Genomic DNA, 20,142 nt, shown 5'->3' with positions numbered 1-20,142 from the left:
TTTTATTAGTTATTTAAATGTAAAAATTAATTAAGTTTCTGTTTTATATAAAAATGTAGTATAATATTTTTTAATATAGTGTTATATACTATATACTTTGTATTATATAAGACTGTGTCTAGTTATATCACCTATTTAAATCGACAAATCGATTCGTTTTGTATATTATATAATCACTATTATACAAAAATGAAGTTTAAACAATAGTATATATTTATTAAATTGTATAACATACATCAATTAATTTTGTAATATAAAATATAATGTGTTGTTATATATTAAATTGGAATACACAAAATTGATTTAAATTTTATATGACGCTAAAGCTACTCGACTAAAACTTGATTATATAAAACGAATATTGATTAATAATCACGACGGCGTCGTTTGTGAAATTAATTCACACTTTTGAATTATTCACAATTCTATTCAATGTATTGTGAATATTAAATTTAGTGGTAAAGCTTTGTGTAGGTACCACTAATCACAATTCTACCGCCAAACAGCAGTTCTTAGTATGTTGAAGAGTTAGTAACTGCAGCCACAAGGGACATACAATCTTAGTTCCCGAGAGTGGTGCGTTGACTATTTAAGGTTATTTTAGTGCCAATGGCTATGGGTGACCGTACCATCGCGTGCCCCATGTACCGATTTATATATAATATACAAACGAATTGATATTTGTAGTTGCTATATTCTATAGCGGGTTAAAAAACACCGATTTATCTCTTTCCCTCATCATTAAACTTGATCGTTGGAAAGAGACAACTATATTGTAACTGTACAACGTTAAACCTATTGCGTCCAATATTTAACCTTCAATAAGTATTAAAAATTTAAAGTATTTTTCTATGAAATTTAATTTGTAAGTTTTTGTAATATTTATTGACGTTTGAACAACGAATTTATCTCCTATACAAGATCAATCGATTTATTATAAATATAAATAATGTATTCAGTAAACAAGTATTTTTATATAGTTATCCGTAGTCTGTTCCAATCGCAGGAGGATAAAAGCCGAATAACAACATTTGACCTTGAATTGACGCGACGTCATTGGTCGAGAGCTCGAATAAAATCTATGATATTCACTATGGATTTGCGGAAATATGACTTTATGAACGTTGAAACTGTTATCGTAACTTTGAAAGTAAAATTAAATTGGATATGGTTTACAGAAACTCTATAAGAAAAAATGTTGCCATTATTAGCAATCTAGTGATTCAGGATTGAGGCAAACTACAGCGCCATCTCTTGGCAGCAATCGGGACTACACCGGACAGTGCAAATGGAGTCTATACTTGCCTCCTTGATTGGAATCGGTTACAGATAACTATTGAGCCGAAGAGTTTGATCTCAGGATCGACCAATATATTTTGAATATTTGCTTTAAATGGCTTATTTATCGCGAAATTATAAATGACATCGAAACTGCCACCCAAATAGGTGGGACAACTTATATTATATAAAGTAAATTTATATGTACTTTTAATAAGTCATTTATGTAATGTAAATATGGACTATTTTTATATGTTTTTTTTTATATCGTAGTAATATTAATAATTGTAGTAATATATAATTGTATATAGAGTTAATATACGGCTATTTATACAGGTGTAAAGATAGTCTTATATAAATCAATTTCAATATAAAATATACTTTAAACATACAATTATTGTTTTATAATTGTATCAGTTTTTACATCACACTTTAGAATCACAGTAATAAATATAATGTATTTTTTTTGCAAACACGCTGTATAAACCTTTATAAATTTAATTTTAACACAAATAGATTTATTAATTTTTAAATGATTTTGCAAAGGGCAAAATGTGGTTTAATGTACTTTGGTCCTTTTAGTAACAGAGGCGGAATGTATTGTATATTTAATCTGTATATAATTGAAAATTTTCTTTAAGACTTATCAATGTATGACATTCTGACTTGTGTATGGATTCCATTCACTTTAGACATTTAAAGCTTTAAATTAAGGTTAAATGTACGATTCAATTAGAAATGATAAAAATACGACAAGCTGACGATTACAGTCAGCTAAATACTTGGGTAGGGCTTTGTGTAAACAACTCATCATACTCTACTGGCAAACACTTGGTATTGTTGTGTACCGGTTTGAAAAGTGAGTGACCCAATGTAATTTCAACCACAAGGGATATATCGTCTTAGTTCCCAAGGTTGGTGGCGCTTTGGTAATATTAGGATTTATATATCTAACGGTACCGATGAGCAATGGTGATCACTGACCATCAGGTGGCCCATTGCTGGTCCACATATATGACATACCGACAATTTCAATCGCGAGGAGTTAAGGCAAATAGACTACTTTGACCTTGAATTGGCATAACATCATTGGTCGAGATCAAATCAAATCAAATTTATTTTATTCAAGTAAACTTCACAATGAAGCGTTTTTAAAATCGTCAATATTTAAACGCTACAAACGTCTCGGTAAAGCAGCCTCCAGCGAGATGAAATGGCAAGAAACTCGCTTAACATATAAAAGAAAAATATATACATAACATCTATTCATTATGGATTCGTGAAATATCAAAACTTTGGAAGTGAAATTATAGTGAGAAAATGGAGTTTATTATAAATAAAGACACATTAATCAAGAACTGTTTGTGTATACTGTAGCAAGAAGCAAATCATATGCTCTATGTTAATCTAGGGTTTGTTTATGTCCACTCCTGTCATTGGAATTTAACATAGTATTTTAATTGTCTAATTTGTTAGCTCACCGAAAAAAGACAATAATTACCTTATTGATAAATGTTGAGCCAGTGTTAAACACTAACAGCCGTACAGACCAGCGTTGTAGAACTGTCAATAGTTTGGGTTACTATTAATACTATCGATAGACTATCAATACTATCGATAGTTTATCGATAGTCTATCGATAGTGACTATCGATATGCATCACTAGTACAGACATATAGACGATAATTATCTTTAATGCTATTTTTAACGAAACGATTTTTAAAACAATCACAACACTGTTCTGACGTTTCAAGATGTGAGTAGACCTTAAGATAAATTGTTAATTGACGTTAGAGTTCATTGACGTGTCAGAGGCTGTCTCTTTCTACCGTCGCTGATTTGAAATAGGAATGAAGAGGACAGCAGCAGCTATTATTGTTGATATCAATACTTCCATCTGTGTTATTTACTAATATTTTTATACTACGACAATATCATGACGATGATGCATTTAAAAATAATGTTATGTTAATAATAAAATGAACGATTTTTATACAGTCATAATTTGTTTTATTTCAACCAATGAGTGTGGATTATTCAACCAATGGAACGGCTGGGTAAGTTGGTCTCGTTTTTAACAGCCAATCAATCGTAGTTATTGGCGTATCGTTGATGACGTGTTGTGTTGATCTTTACCGTACGTAACTAAACAAGGATTGTATGAACAATCGAACTTTTTCCTGTATTCATTAAGTGCTGAAACTGCGGCTTTCCCCGCGCATACATTAACCTGATTGGCCAAAGAAGCACAAACAATATTTAAGAAAAGTTAGATTAAAATTAGTTATATTTCTTACTTAAGAATCATTAATTTCCTATACAAACATCATCTCCTTATCATACCTTTAAGGGATGATTTCCGCGATAAACCTGTCCTGTTCCCGGAACTCAAACGCCATCTAAATCGGTTCAGCGGTTCAAGCGTGATGTAACAGACAGTTACTTTCGCGTTTATAATATTAGTAGGGATGTTAGTGCTTATTCTAAACTATTTAAGAGTGTGTTACATTGCCAAGTTTAGTTGCACTCGGAATGGTTGTCGTTGACTTCCAGTTTCTCAACCGATAATTTTCCGTGTGATTTAAATTTTATTAACTGAATTTTTAATTTAACTCCTCACATGTAAAAACTTAGCATCTCAATCGATAATTGCGGATTCAAACCTGGGCGAGTACTTCTGAATTTCTGGGAGCTAACTGTTTATAATTCATCCCGAGGAAAGGTACTTGTCCAATCCGATGGAATTCTGCAACATGTGTATCCACCATTGCGCATTGGAGAAGCATGGTGGAATTGCATCCAACCTATCTTCTCAAAGAGAATCTTAGCGTAGCGTAGGGACGTTTATAGGCTTTACTTTATTATCTTTTAGATCTTACATAAATAAAGGTTATTTTTGACAAGTAATTTCAATAACGCGTTAAAAAAACGACAAAATTATTTTTAAATAATTTATTATTTTATTACACATTACTATTAAATGCATCTCTGGCCTAAGTTTAATTAATAAATAATAGCTAAATAATACTCATTAGTCATAGTGTCATACGTCATAGAGTCTCTGCATATCATTAACACCTAAAAATGACGACTTAAAATACTTGACATATGACATATCATTCAAAAATATTTTTTTATCTGTGCTAAAATGACATAAGCTTAACGTACAATATTACACAAAAAGGCAATTCTAAAATCAGTACTGAACAAAGCCGCTTCTCGTCTGTACGCGTAGATCTTTTAAACTACGCACCGGATTTTAATTTCATCTATAAACAGAACGATTAAAGAGGAAGGTTTATATGCGTATTTTAGTAGAGAAAAGCCGAGAATTTCAACTTCCCTAGCCGGAAAAATCGAGAATTTTCTTTTTCAAGTTTGTTCTTCATTAGCAGTATATAGACCCATATGTACCTTATGAATGTACCCGTGTGAATCCTGGTCGGGTTGTTAGTTTAATTTAAAACAACCGACATCTTCATTTTTTCTATTCTGATACCAAATGTAAGAATAATTGATATTGGCCATTTTAGCACGAGAACTGTAATTATTCATTAAGTTCATAATATGGCACCTGTCTGTTAATGTTTGGTATAGCAGTTGTTGAGTACGTTGTAGTTGAAGCGGAAACCGGCTTCGTTGACGTCTTGAGTCACTAAGTTGTCACTGTGGAAGTACACGTACAGGGGGCCCGGAGGTGTGGCTGGAATTAAATTTACACAAATCAATACTCATTACATAGTACCTAATATTTTTCAGGACGCCAGGTGGTTATGTCAGAGTGGGGTCCATGGGGGGTACTCTGTAGTAATAATCATGATAGTTATACACTGAGTTTTTCCCGGTTCTTCTCAGTGGAATTTATATTTAAAAGTGATGGTTTATAGTGTGCAAATTTCTAGAAAACTTTACTTGGTGGTAGGACTTTGTCAAAGCTCATCTGGGTAGGTACCATTCGCTCACCACATATTTTGCCACCATCATCAATAGTATTGTTGTGTTCCGGTTTCAAGGGCGAGTGAGTCAGTAGATTAACAGGCACATGAACGTGACATAACGTCTAAGTTCCCAAGGTTGGTGGCGCATAGAAGATGTAAGGAATGGTTAATTTTCTTACAGCGCCAATGTCTATGGACTGGTCACTTATCACCAGGTAGCCTGTTTGCCAATTCGCCGACCTATACATCCAATATAAGTCATACGTACATGCAATGATCTGGTTTGACGCACTCGACCCACAAAACTTGGATCCTCTCAGACCGTCGGCTGTCTCCGCCTCGGGGATGAACAAGTAATCCTCTGATTGCGCGAAACCCTGGGTGACTGGATTGATTTGACAATCCGTGTCCAGATACAAATTGGAATCGTCGTGGTAAGCCATGTCAAAGCTGGCTGCTGTCAATCTGGAAATGGTAGCACGAGATTATACCACAAATAACATGATCCACATTAATCCACCAAGAGTATCGCCATCAGAAAGTTCTACCACTGGTGTGATACAAATTTTTGTTACTAGCTTAACTTCCGGCATCTTCCAGGTGGAATTCAATATGCGAGGAATATATCGCTTATCGCTAACATTAACCCACTCAAAGTGTAAACGCCTCAGTCCGCCCTTGGGGTTAAAACATACTTCACCCGAACCGAGTCAGCAGTTTAACGGTGGTAGCGTAACAGACGAACAGATTACATTTTTACTAATATTATAAATGCTAAAATAACTCTGTCTGTCTATCTATCTGTTACTCTCTCATGGCAAAACCACTGATTTGAGGAAATTTCGTATGAAGGACATGGGCTACTTTTTTACGCCTAACATCTGACGAGCAAACCCTTAAATGCGAGCGAAGCCCCCGGCGACAACCAGTAATTAATAAATCCACTTACTTGATACCACAAACGTCAGAGTTTCGTTTGAAACAAGTGGCGTACGCCATGTTGGCGATGTACGGACCAGCTCCTCGGTTGTAGTTGAACGATTCGAAGAAACCGGAACGGTCAGGGTAGTACTGCAAACAGCCAGGTGGCGCTGGAACATCATAAATCAACAATACAGGCTCTGTATGTTCCATTGCAGAACAAAGGCGTCTTTCTCTTAAAGATAAAGAGGTTATACCAGTATCCTTATGCAAATAGATGAACAGACGTGGACTAAACTATTTTTTTTCAATAAAAACGAGGTGAATTTTATTATAAACGTTAATTAAGTTAAGAAAAAACAGTTGCGACAATATTTGTATTGACGGCGTCGTCGTTTGTCTCGAAACTCTCAATACCAGAAAGATTGAGGTTTAAAAAAACTACCAGATGGCAGATAATATGACATAGATTAAATATAGAGCAATTTTTATGGGAGGATAGTTTTAGGTAATGGACTATAGGTAAGGTAGGAATGTTATACCCTATCTAAAGCTATCCTCCTCTTTGGTAGACATTTTTATGTAATATATTTGGAGAGTTCTATTACAGTATGCATTTTAGTTACCGATCATGTATTCATCCCTGTCTGCTGTGCTCGTGAAGGGGGTAGCCGGTAGTGATGCCGTTATAGCTTCCAAGATACCATCCCGGTACTTGCTGTTGATCAAAAGTTACACGAACTATTATTATTATATTACTTCAAACCTTCTTGACTTTCATGTAAAATGCAATCCTTAGAAAAGACGAACAATTGATTGGATTTGATGGTAGGTGGTCCTAAAGTGGTATCAACGTCTTCGGGCATTTCTACAAGAAGTATAAACTGTTCAATTAACAATGGCCCGTAGAGTATGATATCGTATCAGCTTGATTGCTCTTTAAATTTGAAGGTTTGGGCACATCCGTTTACCACAGTGTTAACTTTACCTTAACGTTCCATTAAATATTTATTTGTATCGTAAAATATTAGGTTAATATAACTGGATGTGATATGTTCAAACTTACCCGAGGGTATTGAAGCATTCGAGCTGTGTGACTTTTATCTTCCAAGTAGCTTGTGGCAGGTTGGGCTGAGAGACGCGATCAGCCAGCTTGAAGTTCAGACGAATGGAACGGCTATTGGTTGAGGCGTTTACTCGTACATAAACTGCAAAGGTATTATAGTTAAGTACCTTATTTACGGCTTCTCCCGCGATAGAGAGCAAGGGTAAGATATTCTACTTTCTTTTCTGAACCCCTGATAACATATAAGCAAAATTTTTAATTGTCGTTGATAGCTAAGACGAGCTAACGTCATCTAGCCATGAGCCTAAGCTATGAGACAGAATTGGTTGACGATTTTACATTAGCAGCCTGTTTCCCACTGTTGGGCTAAAGCCTCTTCTTCCTTTGAGGAGAAAGTTTGGAGCATATTCCACTACGCTGCTCCAATGCGGGTTGGTGGAATACACATTTGGCAGAATTTCGTTGAAATTAGACACATACAGGTTTCCTTACGATGTTTTCCTTCACCGCCGAGCACGAGATGAATTATAAACACAAATTAAGCACATGAAATTTCAGTGGTGCTTGCCTGCGTTTAAACCCGAGATCATAGGTTAAGATGCACGCGTTCTAACCACTGGGCCATCTCGACATCACGATTTTATTTAAAGGTAATATCATTTAATTTGGCTGTTTGAACATATTTTTTACATTACATACAAATCGAACTCTTTATTATAGTACTTACTGTGTTGACCGCTATTGTCACCACACAGGGATGGCAGGAAGTCTGAGTTGGCGTGTAAATTGGTTACTTGGAAGATGTCGTTCTTGCAGACGTACCCTGGACGATGGGTTACATTTTCGACCGGTTCCACCTGCGAAATTTATGACTACAGTAAGTTAGTTATAAGATATTGTTCCACTGATAGGCTAAGGTCTATACTTCTTGGTCCACCACGCTATTTTAATGTTGTTTTTTTTTTATGTAATAGGGAAGTAATACTGGCTCAAACACCTTTCAAACCGGAACACAACAATACTGAGCATTGCTGTTTGACAGCGGAATACCTGATGAATGGGTGGTACCTACCCAGACGGTCTAACACCAAGTAGAAACAGTCGTTTGATGGATACAAATTTGTCAGAATTTCGAATCGATGTAGGTTAGATTTTAGCACACGAAGTTTCTTCCCCAGGTTTAAACTCGCTATGAAATCTAACCGGAGGGCACTTGTAAATGTATATAAAATAAAAAAAATATCTCTTAATTCCCACGCATACATTATTTCAAGTTACAAGTCGACTATTTTAATACACTTAGCTAAATCTATAAATATATTAAATGCTATAATTTTCATTAACTGTTTACTTAATATTATTATTTTTTAGATTAAACCAGTTTATTACTAATGTTTTTTTATTAATAAGTATTATCTGCAGGAGGAGGCCTTGTAAATAAATACTAGAATAAAAATTCGCTTACCGTGGTCGGCGGCGCCAGATTAAACGTCTCGAAGTCAATCCTCATTTGACAGACGTTGTTGTTGTTGATCTCGATGTTGTAAGAACACTCTAGGCCTGACGACTCCCTGTTCAAGGGGGGGTTGATGAAGACCGCGACTTTCGTGTTAGTCCGTATGTCACATGCGTTCACTAGAAACGATTACGAAAATACATAAAAACGGTAAGGGTAATTCATTATTTAAACGAACACGATTATAAATTAATAATCAAACGCTATTTAGCGTGTTTAGTTAAACTTCGATATTACTATTTTTTACATGGAGGGGAGAGGAGAAATAAGTAGTGCTTATCCGGTTTGAACCCGTTCAGATTTCTGGCTTGTGCATCTGGGTTAATTATAAAAAGTACTTTATTTAAGTGTGTAAAACTCACACGAGCAACACGTTGCGAAGACCCCGCAGAACCCTATAGCCTTCCCACCCTGGGTGTTGCACTGGTTCCTGGATAAGCAGACGCCTCCAGTAGACCTGTCCCCACCGAGACATGGTTCGCCATTGCCGGTTGTAAAGATGCTGCCTGGACCGGACTGACGAGGCGCTGAAAACACACACATTTAAATCATTTGTATGTCAGTAATTTCTGTGTGCGTATTGTAACACATTTAAATATGAGTTTCGAAAGTTCTTTAAAACTATTTCATAAACATCAACTGAGACGATGGATTCAATTTAAAAAAAATCTGAATTCTTCCAACACGCGCCGTGTCTTTTTCTTACGTCGTCAAATGTATACAATGGTAAAATGATTTTTGTATTGGAATTGGAAAAACTACAAAATCAATATATATATCACCGTAAAATTGTAAATACCGTTAGATTATAATCTATCTCGCGAGATTGTGAACTGTCGACAGATTGTGAACCGAAACATACTGCTTACGCATTTAACGCATTACTTTTCGGTTAGATTATGATCTATCGAAGTAAATTAAAGAAAAATTATAAAAAACTCTAACCTAACCTAAACGAAATATTATGAACTATCGAAATTGCATATGTTTTATTGTAAGTTGAATAAACGTTCACAATCTTTCGACAGTTTACAATTGCACGAGATAGATTATAATCTAACGGTATTTACAATTTTACGGTGATATATATAAAACTTATACGGCAAGATGAAGCTCGTTACGAAGAAGGTTTCAGTACATAATATTATTTTACAAATATTACGCTTCTCAGTTCCCGCTTTAAATTTAGACTGTTGACGTGACAAGCGTGAACCTCATTTTATTGTAACACAATACTATTATAATAGTTACTTTTATAAACAAATATAAAATTATTTTAAGGTCTATTACATTAGTTGATAGACATAATTATATATTCTTGATTGAATTAAAAAATATAGAAACTAAAACCCTTCAAACCAAAATACTTCAGAAAATCTCAACAGATAACATAAGTTCTATTTAACTTTTTTTTAATTATAGTATTTTTAAATTAAATCAATGGTTCATATCGAAGTTTTATGAGCATTAGCGACATATATCATGCAATAGTGGTATTAACATACTTCTAAAGTATTCCGTGGCGGCGCTGATCTCTGCTATCACAAAAAGCAACAGCATCCCTCCGTGTTTAATGAACGCCATCTTTGATTTTTATCTGAAACAAAAACATTATATATAATATACATAGATATAAGTGTATATCTTATACTTATTTTTTTACAATGTCAGTCTTAAACATGTCGTAATATTCTGTGCAATATAGATATTTAATATATTATGTATTCTTAACTTAAGTATATAAATATACTACAGTCATTATTATACGCGTTGTAAATTTAACATTTATATTATTAGTGAAAGGATTGGTAAATTTTTTCGAAACATGGCAAAAGTCATATTTTATACCGAGTAATGGTAGATGTCTACAGTCCTCGCGGAAATCAGAGGACCTGACGGCAAACTCAATAGATCCTCCTTTACCAATCAAAGAATATGTCAACAATAAATATTGTTTTACATTAAAAAAGCCGCAGCAGTACTCAGTATTGTTGTGTTCCGGTTTGAAGGGTGAGTGAGCCAGTGTAACCACAGGCACAAGGGACGTAACATCTTAGTTCCCGAGGTTGGTGGCGCATTGGTGATGTAAGGAATGGTTAATATTTCTTACAACGACATTGTCTATGGGCGGTGGTGACCACTTACCATCAGGTGGCCCATTTGCTTGTCCGCCTAGCGATATCATAAAAAAAGACGAATACTTGCAACTTTTGTTCATACTCCATACTAAAAATAAAAATATTATCTATTTAAATAGTTTCTGACAAGCACTTTTGAATGTTGCTGCCACCGGTTCGGAATGTAGATTTTACCAAGAAGAACCGGCAATAAATAATGTTCTAAATGTCGGATCGCCATAGTTCCGCAGTACTTGATTGCTGAGTACCGCAAACTATTTGTATCGTGATATTTACAAAATTCGATTGAGATGGTCTTCATTTCTGTCGATCATTCATTGGTATCTATATTTAACGAACCGTTATTAAACAATACATAATATAACATAATCAGCCTGTAAATTTCCCACTGCTGGGCTAAGGCCTCCTCTCCCGTTGAGGAGAAGGTATGGAGCATATTCCACCACGCTGCTCCAATGCGGGTTATTAAACAATACTGTTGTTAATTTGTAATATTCTTTAGAATTGAATAAGTAATTATTATATATTTTGAATTAATAAATAGATAATTGTGTTAACTGCAATCGAACGTTAATTTTGTTAATCGACTCAACTTGATGATTTAATTATCTGTGGCAAAAATATAAGTAGTTTTGGCGGGCTTTTTAGAAAATATAACATTGGAGAATAATAAAAATGGCGGATTATTTGTAACTGATCAAAATGATAAATATATTTCTTATATTGATGAACGAAAAGTGTGACTTTTTAGTTTTAGTTTAATATAAACGGAGATTTCTTACACGAGTAGGTATCGAGCTGGAATTGTCGTTCCTATAAGTTTATACGCCACATACATACGAAACGCAGAGATCGCTTCATTATTCGTCTTCATTTTAAGATGAACACAAACAATCAAAATGGCGTACTTCAGTCGGTCATACAAATCCGTCCGTTCTTGGGTGATTGTGTAATGAAATATATTATTTATATTATTAGTAATATCAATATTAGTGTACACACGATCGAAGTATATATAATAATAATCGAATCACTACGCCATTTTCTATATATTTGATGGTAAATTGTCATCCTTCCTAGTGGCGCTGTAAGAAATATTAACCATTCGACACTAACTTCAGGAACTTACGTCCCTTGTGCCTGTTGTTACACTGGTACACTCGCTTCAAGCTGAAGCACGATAATCCTCTAGCTGTTTGGCGGTAGTATATGCTCTGAGTGGGTACGCATTCAAACAGACTGGCATAAAACCCCACCACGAAGTAAATTTCCTCTTGCATGCCATTTGTTATACGAGAATGAGACGGTATTTTAAAATTTGACTTAAAAAAAGTGTTAACAAGTTAAAAAATAAAAATTATTAATAGATAAGGTATGTTATCAGCGCTAAATGCTATTATGATATGACCTTTTAGAATGGGGCGATGTATGACGTCAATTGACGCATGTGAGTACCGTTGGCATCGGTATCGATGCTATTTAATATTTCATTGCATTAATTTATGTTTTACTAGCTGAACCTGCAGCTTTACCCGCGCGGAATTTATAAAATTTTATACCAAGAAAACATTCAAGCCCCCCCCCCCCCTTAAAGCCCTTTACGTTTGTAACCTTTGTTGATTCCCCATACTTACACACCTTTATGGAATGATTTTCGTTATATAAACTAACCTCCCTACGACTCAAGCTATCTCTAAAATCGGTTCAGCGGCTTAAGGTAGGATTTCCTATAATGAGACCGACAAAATTATTTCACCTTCACTGTGCATAAATAGTATACACGACAATAATATTTACTTTGTGATAAACTCGTCGACCTTCATTGAATTTTGTTAATTTATGTTTCACTAGCCGAACTCGCAGTTCTACACGAAATTTGACTCCCATACAAACACTGGTTGATTCCCTATACAAACCTCCATTATATATGTCAGCAGTGTAACGCTTTTAGACATACATATACAATATGTTTTCATTAAAAACTAATTTACTCTATTTGTTTTTGTAACGCTATACGTAACCACATCCGCGTAACGCAGTCTTAAAATGTCTTATCGTAATAGAATTTGAAACAGATAATATAAATAATCGAATTATTTTTTTACATGATTAACATTACACGACAGATCAATAACATAAGCTTTATAATCTGTACTGATATTGTAAATGTAACGAACTGTCGTCTGTCTCTCTGTCTGTTATGCTTTAATTTTATACCACGTAACCGAGTTTATTTAATTTAGCTTGTTGCAAATTTGAACCCTAAGGACATACACTCTATTCATAAGAAAAAGGCCAAATAGACGATATTTGTCAGCAAATTGACGCGATATCATTGGTCGAGAGCTTGATTAATCTATGATATCCACTATGGATTTGCGGAAAAATGGTTTAAATAATTGGTTAAGTGCAATAGTGTTGTATTACAAATAAAGATATATTAATGATAAACTCTCAGTAGTGTGCAGTATAGCTGAGTTATTAACAAATCGCATGAAATACGTAAATCTAAGGTTTGTTTATCTCATTTCCTACTTCCATTGGAATAGGCTATAGGCTAGTTTTTTATACCTAACCTACTACTGACCCCTCCCCACCAAGACACGGGCGAAAATTAGGTAATAAAAAATTAATTTAATTACTCGTCGCTTTTAGGTAGAATCTATAATTTCTTAGATTAATATTAATAAACAACAATTCAATAACACGCGAAGTTTTTTTTTTTAAATACATAGGCAAAGATTGTTCTTGTAAGTTATATTTAACAAAAATATCTTAAGATTAAGCCGCACCCCCGTACACGTATAATTTGTCGTTAATAAACAACATCTAAAGAACAGTTATACTTAAAATTGACCGCCAAAGTACACACAACGAGTTCTTCAAACGTGTAAAGATGGCCGCCTGTCTAACGGTGTATGCATTCTCAAAAGTAATTAACGCCTACGATATAAAATCTTGCATCGGTTAAATAACACACGGGCCGGATCCATCAGGCAGTGTTGCCACTAGTCAAAAATGCAAACCAAAAATTGAGGAATTAAATTCAGCGTTAATGAAATCGTTGAAGGTTAAATGAATTGTTGAATTTCTTCTATTTGAATGTTGGTATAGCAAACTTTCGTAAAAAAAATAATAATATTAATACATCAAATTCTAGTATTTATATAAATTCTATAAATATCCTTTAGAATGTTAGAAAAGTGTAATCCAGCCCTGACAACATGTTTTTTAAAGTGTTCACACGTTTTTATTTAACTTCATCTATTAGTGTGTATTTAATCTTGCAATTAACTGTTAGGCTACTTCCACACATACGATTGAGTTCAAATTTAGCGAAGAATTTTGGCATTAGACAATGCAATCCGTTTATTTAATCTGTTTCGATGTATTAATTAAATTATTTATTATATTTCAAGCGAAGGTGATACTTTGTTAGAAGACGTTGACTTGTGGGTTCAAATCAAGCAAGCACCATTGAATTTTTGCCTGTTATTTGTGTTGCTTGCTTAGCGAAGTCAGTAGATCTGCATGTCACAGATTTATCTACAAATTCTGGTTGGATGCTCTGGGAATGTGCTTACGATTTGCCTTGAAATCTTTCGCCATAGAACTTCTAGTCTCAGAATTCACTATTATTATCATTCAATAAAAAACAGCCTCAGTGGTACAATTATCATAGAGAGCCCCCCCCTCTCTCCTAGGGATTATACGTTTAAAAACAAACTGGTATACTTTTAGGGCCAAATCACATAATACATACATTTATATAAATACTATGTCAATATATTTTTTAATGCAACGTCTAGCTACATCACATTACCTATACGACTAGCCTATAAAATAACAGCCCACGGCTGGGTTAAGAACCTTCTTTTGAGAAGAGGAGCTTATTCCACTTATTATTTATAATGATGATGATTTTGAAATGGAGACAGGTCACTGACTCGTTCCCCTTAAACTGGAGGGGCAAATATATTAAGCTGCTCTCAGACTTGTTATATAAAATTGTGTGTTTTTTCGCCTTTAACCTATTGATTTCGTTATATAAGTCGTTTATAACTTGAGAGATTTTATTTTAATTATTAAATACTAGCTGTGCCCGCGACTTCGTACGCGTTTGAATTTGACATAAAAAGTTAAAGAAAATGACAACAATTTCATACAACATTTCATCACCCTTTTCAATCCTTTTTCTAATTAAAAAGTAGCCTATGTCCTTTCTCAGGCTCCAGACACAGGTTCCAGAGTTGAGCAGTTTTGGCGTGAGAGCGGGACAGACAGACAGAGTTACTTTCGCATTTATAATATTAGTATGGATTGGTTTGAACATAAATCTTAAGCAATGACTGCGGATTTAATCACGGACATGCACCGTAATTCTCATGTGCTTAATTTGTGTTTCTAATAATCCATCACGTGCTTTGACAGTAAAATGTTACGGCAATCTGAACGAATCAGATGGAATCGACCTTGAGTTTACCACCAACACGCAATGGAGCCGTATGGTGGAACATACTTTAAATCTTCTCTTCATATATAGAAATTGAATTGTACTTTACTGACATACTCTGTTATTAAAATGGTGGAAGTAAGTAACTACTGAGTTTCTTGACAACTCTCGGTAGAATCTAATTTCCGAACCGGTGGCTTAACATTTAATTCAACACTGTAACGCGACGATTCATACGTGCTTTTATGAGCCTACTTGATTAAAGAATATTTTGATTTTCATTTTGTCAGAGAGGAGACCTTCGCCTATTAGACAATATTTTAGAATAGAGACAAAACAACAATAACTTTTTAAGCTCATATTAGTATATTATTATTAGTGAGTTTCAGGTGGTCAATATATATATATATAAATGTATTTAACTAACTTAACTTTGTATTTTGAATGTTGAAAAAGAGTCAGTAAATAATACGTAATAAAAAATTAAATAAACCGACTCTCTTGCCGGTTGTTCTCTGTAGAATCTACATTCCGAATCTAGCTTCAATTAATATAGTTCTGTAAAATGACGTTTCAAAAGTGCTTGTAAAAGCCTACACGAATAATGGTCATATTAGACCAAAAAAGAGGAGGCTTTAGCCCAGCAGTGGGAAACAGGCTGCTAATGTATGTATGTATAAAATGTAAAGTTGTGTTAAGTGTATTAACTTGTTATAAGAATGGTTTAAATATTAATGTTCACCTTATAACGCATGACCATTATGATTTTAAGGTCGGTTTACAAATTATATAAAACACTAGCTGAACCTGCGGCTTTGCCCTCGTGAAATTTATAAAATATTACCTATATCAAACAAACCGTCACCCTAATTTTAACCTCACGAGGTGTGATATAAAAAAAAGCCTATATCCTTCCTCGGGACTCAAACTGTCTCCGTACCAAGTTTCATCTAAATCGGTTCAGTGGTTTAAGTTTGAAGAAATAATAGATAGAGATACATTTATAACCTGTACAAGATAGCTTGATCTTTTTGACAGATTTAAATTTTTCTGATCGACATAACTTTGCAATGACGAACATATTATTTTCTTAATTTAATGATTTTAAAAATTGTAAAAATATTTAAAAAAATACATATAATACAAAAGTCTCTAAAGATTCGAGCGTTATCCGAATTTTAAGACGTTTCATTGCTTCAAAGTAAAATTTAAATAGAAACACTGAAAATAATATACGCTTGTACAATGTTACATCGGTCGGACGGTAGGGACGCGAATGACAGGCAATAACTGTTACAATTAATATCGATTACAAAAAATCATTATTAAAGATCATTGTTAAGTTATTGTTACGAACGGAGGGTCCTTTTGGTTGGGGTCTCTTTGGTTAGTGGTTGGGGTCTCTTCAGCTGGTATAGCTCGTATTAGAAAAATAAGGTAAAAAAATTTTGAATTCTAATTTGAATTACGCATTCCACCGTTCCATCGACTGTATATGTTATATTTTCTGTTTCCCATCACGAGACCGTCTCTCAAAAAGATCAAGCTAACTTGAACAGGGTATACAATATTAGTATTAATATTATATTTAAAAAATGGCGCCAATTTATATATTTAATTTTCCCGCGCTCCGCGATTTGTCACTCAAGATGACAGATGCTTAAACACAGATAATAAATATGTATATAAAATAATACTAATACTAATTAATATCTTATCGTCGCTGTAAACTACAGGAAGTATCATTGTTGTGCTGCGTGCAATAGTTCTGTCAAGGTCTATTGCCCGAATTTGATCGATTTTTTGGATGATTATTTATATATTTAGATATTCTAAATAAAAAAAATAACGAAAACAAACGAGCCAAATAATCGGTCGTCAATTGCTAGGCATAAAAAGCAGCCTATGACCTTCCTTGAAGTTCAAACTTGATACATAACAAATTTATAAATTCACTTCAGTGGTAGTGAAATTGCAACAGACAGACAGAGTTACTTTCGCATTTATTGTATTAGTATAGATAAGTATTATTGACAAATCGCGCCGTGATTTCATTCGTGAAAACATTTTATATATTAATAGCGTAAGGCGATATTTGTCCCCGTGATTATGGGACGATAGCTGCACATAAAAAATTTACTGGAGCTCTTGCTCAGCCGTAGATGTGCAGAAAAATAGAGAGGATTTTTTATTGCAATTTACTAAATTGTTACGATTTAACAAATAATTAATTCTAGAGAGCGAAAAACGTTTTGGCCGGTTAGAGAGCGGTATAAGATAAAAAAAAATTAATAACGTAAACAAAATTAAATTCTGCTTGACAAACTCCAATTCTAAATGAACTAATGTATACTATTTGATATTAAAAAATCATTTAAAGGAGGTTTCATTATTTTGGCGCTAAATATAGAGTGACTTGCAGTTTACAATGAAATTAAATCAAAACAAAACATAAGTAATTTTCGAAATTCCTACAAAATATTTTGAACAAACGCGAAGTTTCGCGCACCAGTGGCTCTGTGGTATTAATTGACCGATCAAGTACCATACCTTACGTCCAAATTATAAAATGAATTTTTAACAATTAATAAAGGATTCTTTTAACATTTTATACAATTATTTACTGCGTATATAAATGTTAATGGATCATTGAAATGAATATGTTTTTAAATCAACATAAACGTCTCAATGAAAATCACACTTCCCATTTTAAGAAGGTTTGAAGCCGTTACGCTTTGAATTGGAGGGCAGACATGCAAGATTACCTCCAATACATGAAGCTATATAATTATTTATTATTAAATGAAATATAAATTAAGACACAAAATAATTACATTAGTTTACAGTTTGGTTTTCCCGCAATTAAATATACAATTATTATACAATAAAGTCTACTCCAATCGTAAAAGGAATAAAGATAAACAAACCTTAGATTTACGTATCACATCCGATTTGCTAATCGCTCAGCTATATTGTGCACTACTGACAGTTAACTAATATATCTTTATTTATAATACAACAATATTCCACTAAACTAAATATATCTACTTTAAATTTACTTCCAAAGTTTCGATAGCAGTTTCGTTGACGTTCTAAACGCAATTTTTTCGCAAATCCATATTGAATATCGTGGATTATTCAAGACCAGTGATATCGCTAATAATAACTCCTGTAGTTGGAATAGTCAATACATATATGGACAACATATATATATATATATATATATATAGTGTTATGTTTTTTTAAGACTTTTATCTTCAACCTTCAACTTTCGTCCAGAGAATGAATGAATGCTCGCAGTAGTCTCGCGCCTAAAACACGCGGTTGATTTGTACAAAAGATACGATATGATTTGTATGTATTTATTATATACGTAGTTTTGTACAGTTTTCAAAGATCTTAAATTACATTAAATTATAGGACAATGTTCCGTTCCTATTTAGACTATAATATATATAAAAACGAAATACAACTCACTGATTAATCACGAAATCTCATCACACCTGCAAACTTGAAATTGGGCAGGTAGGTTCCTTTTAGGGCGAAGACATCCGCTAGTAATTTTACAAATACAAATCGTATTTTACGATATTCCAATCCTAAGGGCGTAAAACTGGGGTTTGAAGTTTGTGTTTTATAAATTTCGCGCGGATAATACTTCAGATTCAGCTAGTGAGGATAAATAAATTTAATTGTATGATTGTTGATTGATTAAATTTAAATGAATGGGTTTCTTGTTCGCGGTAGAAATCTTGATTCGGACGGCCGAGTCACCCGAGTGGTCGCTGTATACATCGGCGCTGTACGAAATAATAACCATTCAACGACAATACGCTGATATATCCCCTGTTACACTCTTTGACTCACCCTTCAAACAGACTACCTATAATAAGTATTGCTGTTTGCCGGTAGAATATGTGATGAGTGGGTTGTACCTACCCAGACTGACTTGCACAAATTCTACCATACCAAGTGAATTGAGTTAATTTGTTTTGTATAATTTATTCGGAAGTGCTTTAAAGAACGTGTTTGATAAAGTTCATTTTTGATTTTGGGTATATATTAATAATATAATAATTAAAAATTTTGTTTCGGAATTAATCAATATAGAAGCATTTATTGATTGTCTAATAAACACCACCACCGGTTCCGAAAAGAAAATACCCCGACCTGAGAAGAACCGGCGAAAGAAACTCAGCGGGTTCTTTGGACAACTATTACAAAATAGACTCAAATTGATACATTATTAATTGATACTTTTTATCAATTTTCAGAATAACATACTTAATAAATCAATTTTACATACCTTATGTAATAAAGTTCGTTTTACATGTAAATATATAAAATCTACAAAGGTCAAGTTCAATCATTCTCATATACGAAAATACCACCGAAGCACTCCTTAAAACTAAATATATATATATAAATATACGTACGTCTTCCCGTGTCCGTTGTGGCACCGTAATTATTGATGCAGCTGGACCCGTCTTGTATATATAGGCATGGGTAATGACCGTAGGCCGGGGGACGGTCGTAGATCTGCCCGCACATTGAGTCAATACAATAACATCAATATTCAGTACGAACTCAACCGCGACTCTGTTTGTATATACTTTAGGTTTATTTAATTTCATTCAATATATCTATAATAATATTATAAATAGGTAAAATTTGTTTGTACGTCGGGGAAATCCGGAACTAGTAATACAATACCAAATTTTTTCTCTGATGGTAAAGTAAATTATTCGTGAGTGCTATAAATTATATTTATAACATATAATTTTCTTTATTAATAAATATATATATGTAATATTATACATGTGTCTGCGAAT

General features: G+C 33.7%; 1 protein-coding gene across 1 annotated transcript; it reads right to left on the bottom strand.

Moving 5' to 3' along the window:
• Nucleotides 1-4,413: 4,413 nt before the first annotated feature.
• On the bottom strand, nucleotides 4,414-19,785 carry LOC113391833 (uncharacterized). The gene is made up of 10 exons (XM_026627930.2): nucleotides 19,747-19,785; nucleotides 10,225-10,316; nucleotides 9,082-9,246; nucleotides 8,669-8,838; nucleotides 7,931-8,060; nucleotides 7,204-7,345; nucleotides 6,764-6,855; nucleotides 6,166-6,307; nucleotides 5,485-5,681; nucleotides 4,414-4,981 (listed from the first exon to the last, which is right to left on the bottom strand). Exons 2-10 carry the CDS (start codon nucleotides 10,301-10,303, stop codon nucleotides 4,860-4,862), a joined length of 1,239 nt encoding a protein of 412 aa, XP_026483715.1. The 5' UTR covers nucleotides 10,304-10,316; nucleotides 19,747-19,785; the 3' UTR covers nucleotides 4,414-4,859.
• Between the last annotated feature and the right edge of the window lie 357 nt (nucleotides 19,786-20,142).

Source organism: Vanessa tameamea, chromosome 28 (assembly GCF_037043105.1).
Source record: "Vanessa tameamea isolate UH-Manoa-2023 chromosome 28, ilVanTame1 primary haplotype, whole genome shotgun sequence".
Taxonomy (NCBI): Eukaryota; Metazoa; Arthropoda; class Insecta; order Lepidoptera; family Nymphalidae; genus Vanessa; species Vanessa tameamea.
This window is presented reverse-complemented; position numbering and strand designations above follow the sequence as displayed.

What these genes read in the sequence shown, in the direction of transcription:
- LOC113391833 (XM_026627930.2), bottom strand. Translation starts at nt 10,303, where the DNA reads ATGGCGTTCATTAAACACGGAGGGATGCTGTTGCTTTTTGTGATAGCA. An exon ending in CGCCACGGAATACTTTAGAA is followed by an intron (nt 9,247 to 10,224) that starts GTATGTTAATAC and finishes GTGTGTTTTCAG; the next exon opens with CGCCTCGTCAGTCCGGTCCA. An exon ending in TGACAATAGCGGTCAACACA is followed by an intron (nt 7,346 to 7,930) that starts GTAAGTACTATA and finishes ATACCTTTGCAG; the next exon opens with TTTATGTACGAGTAAACGCC.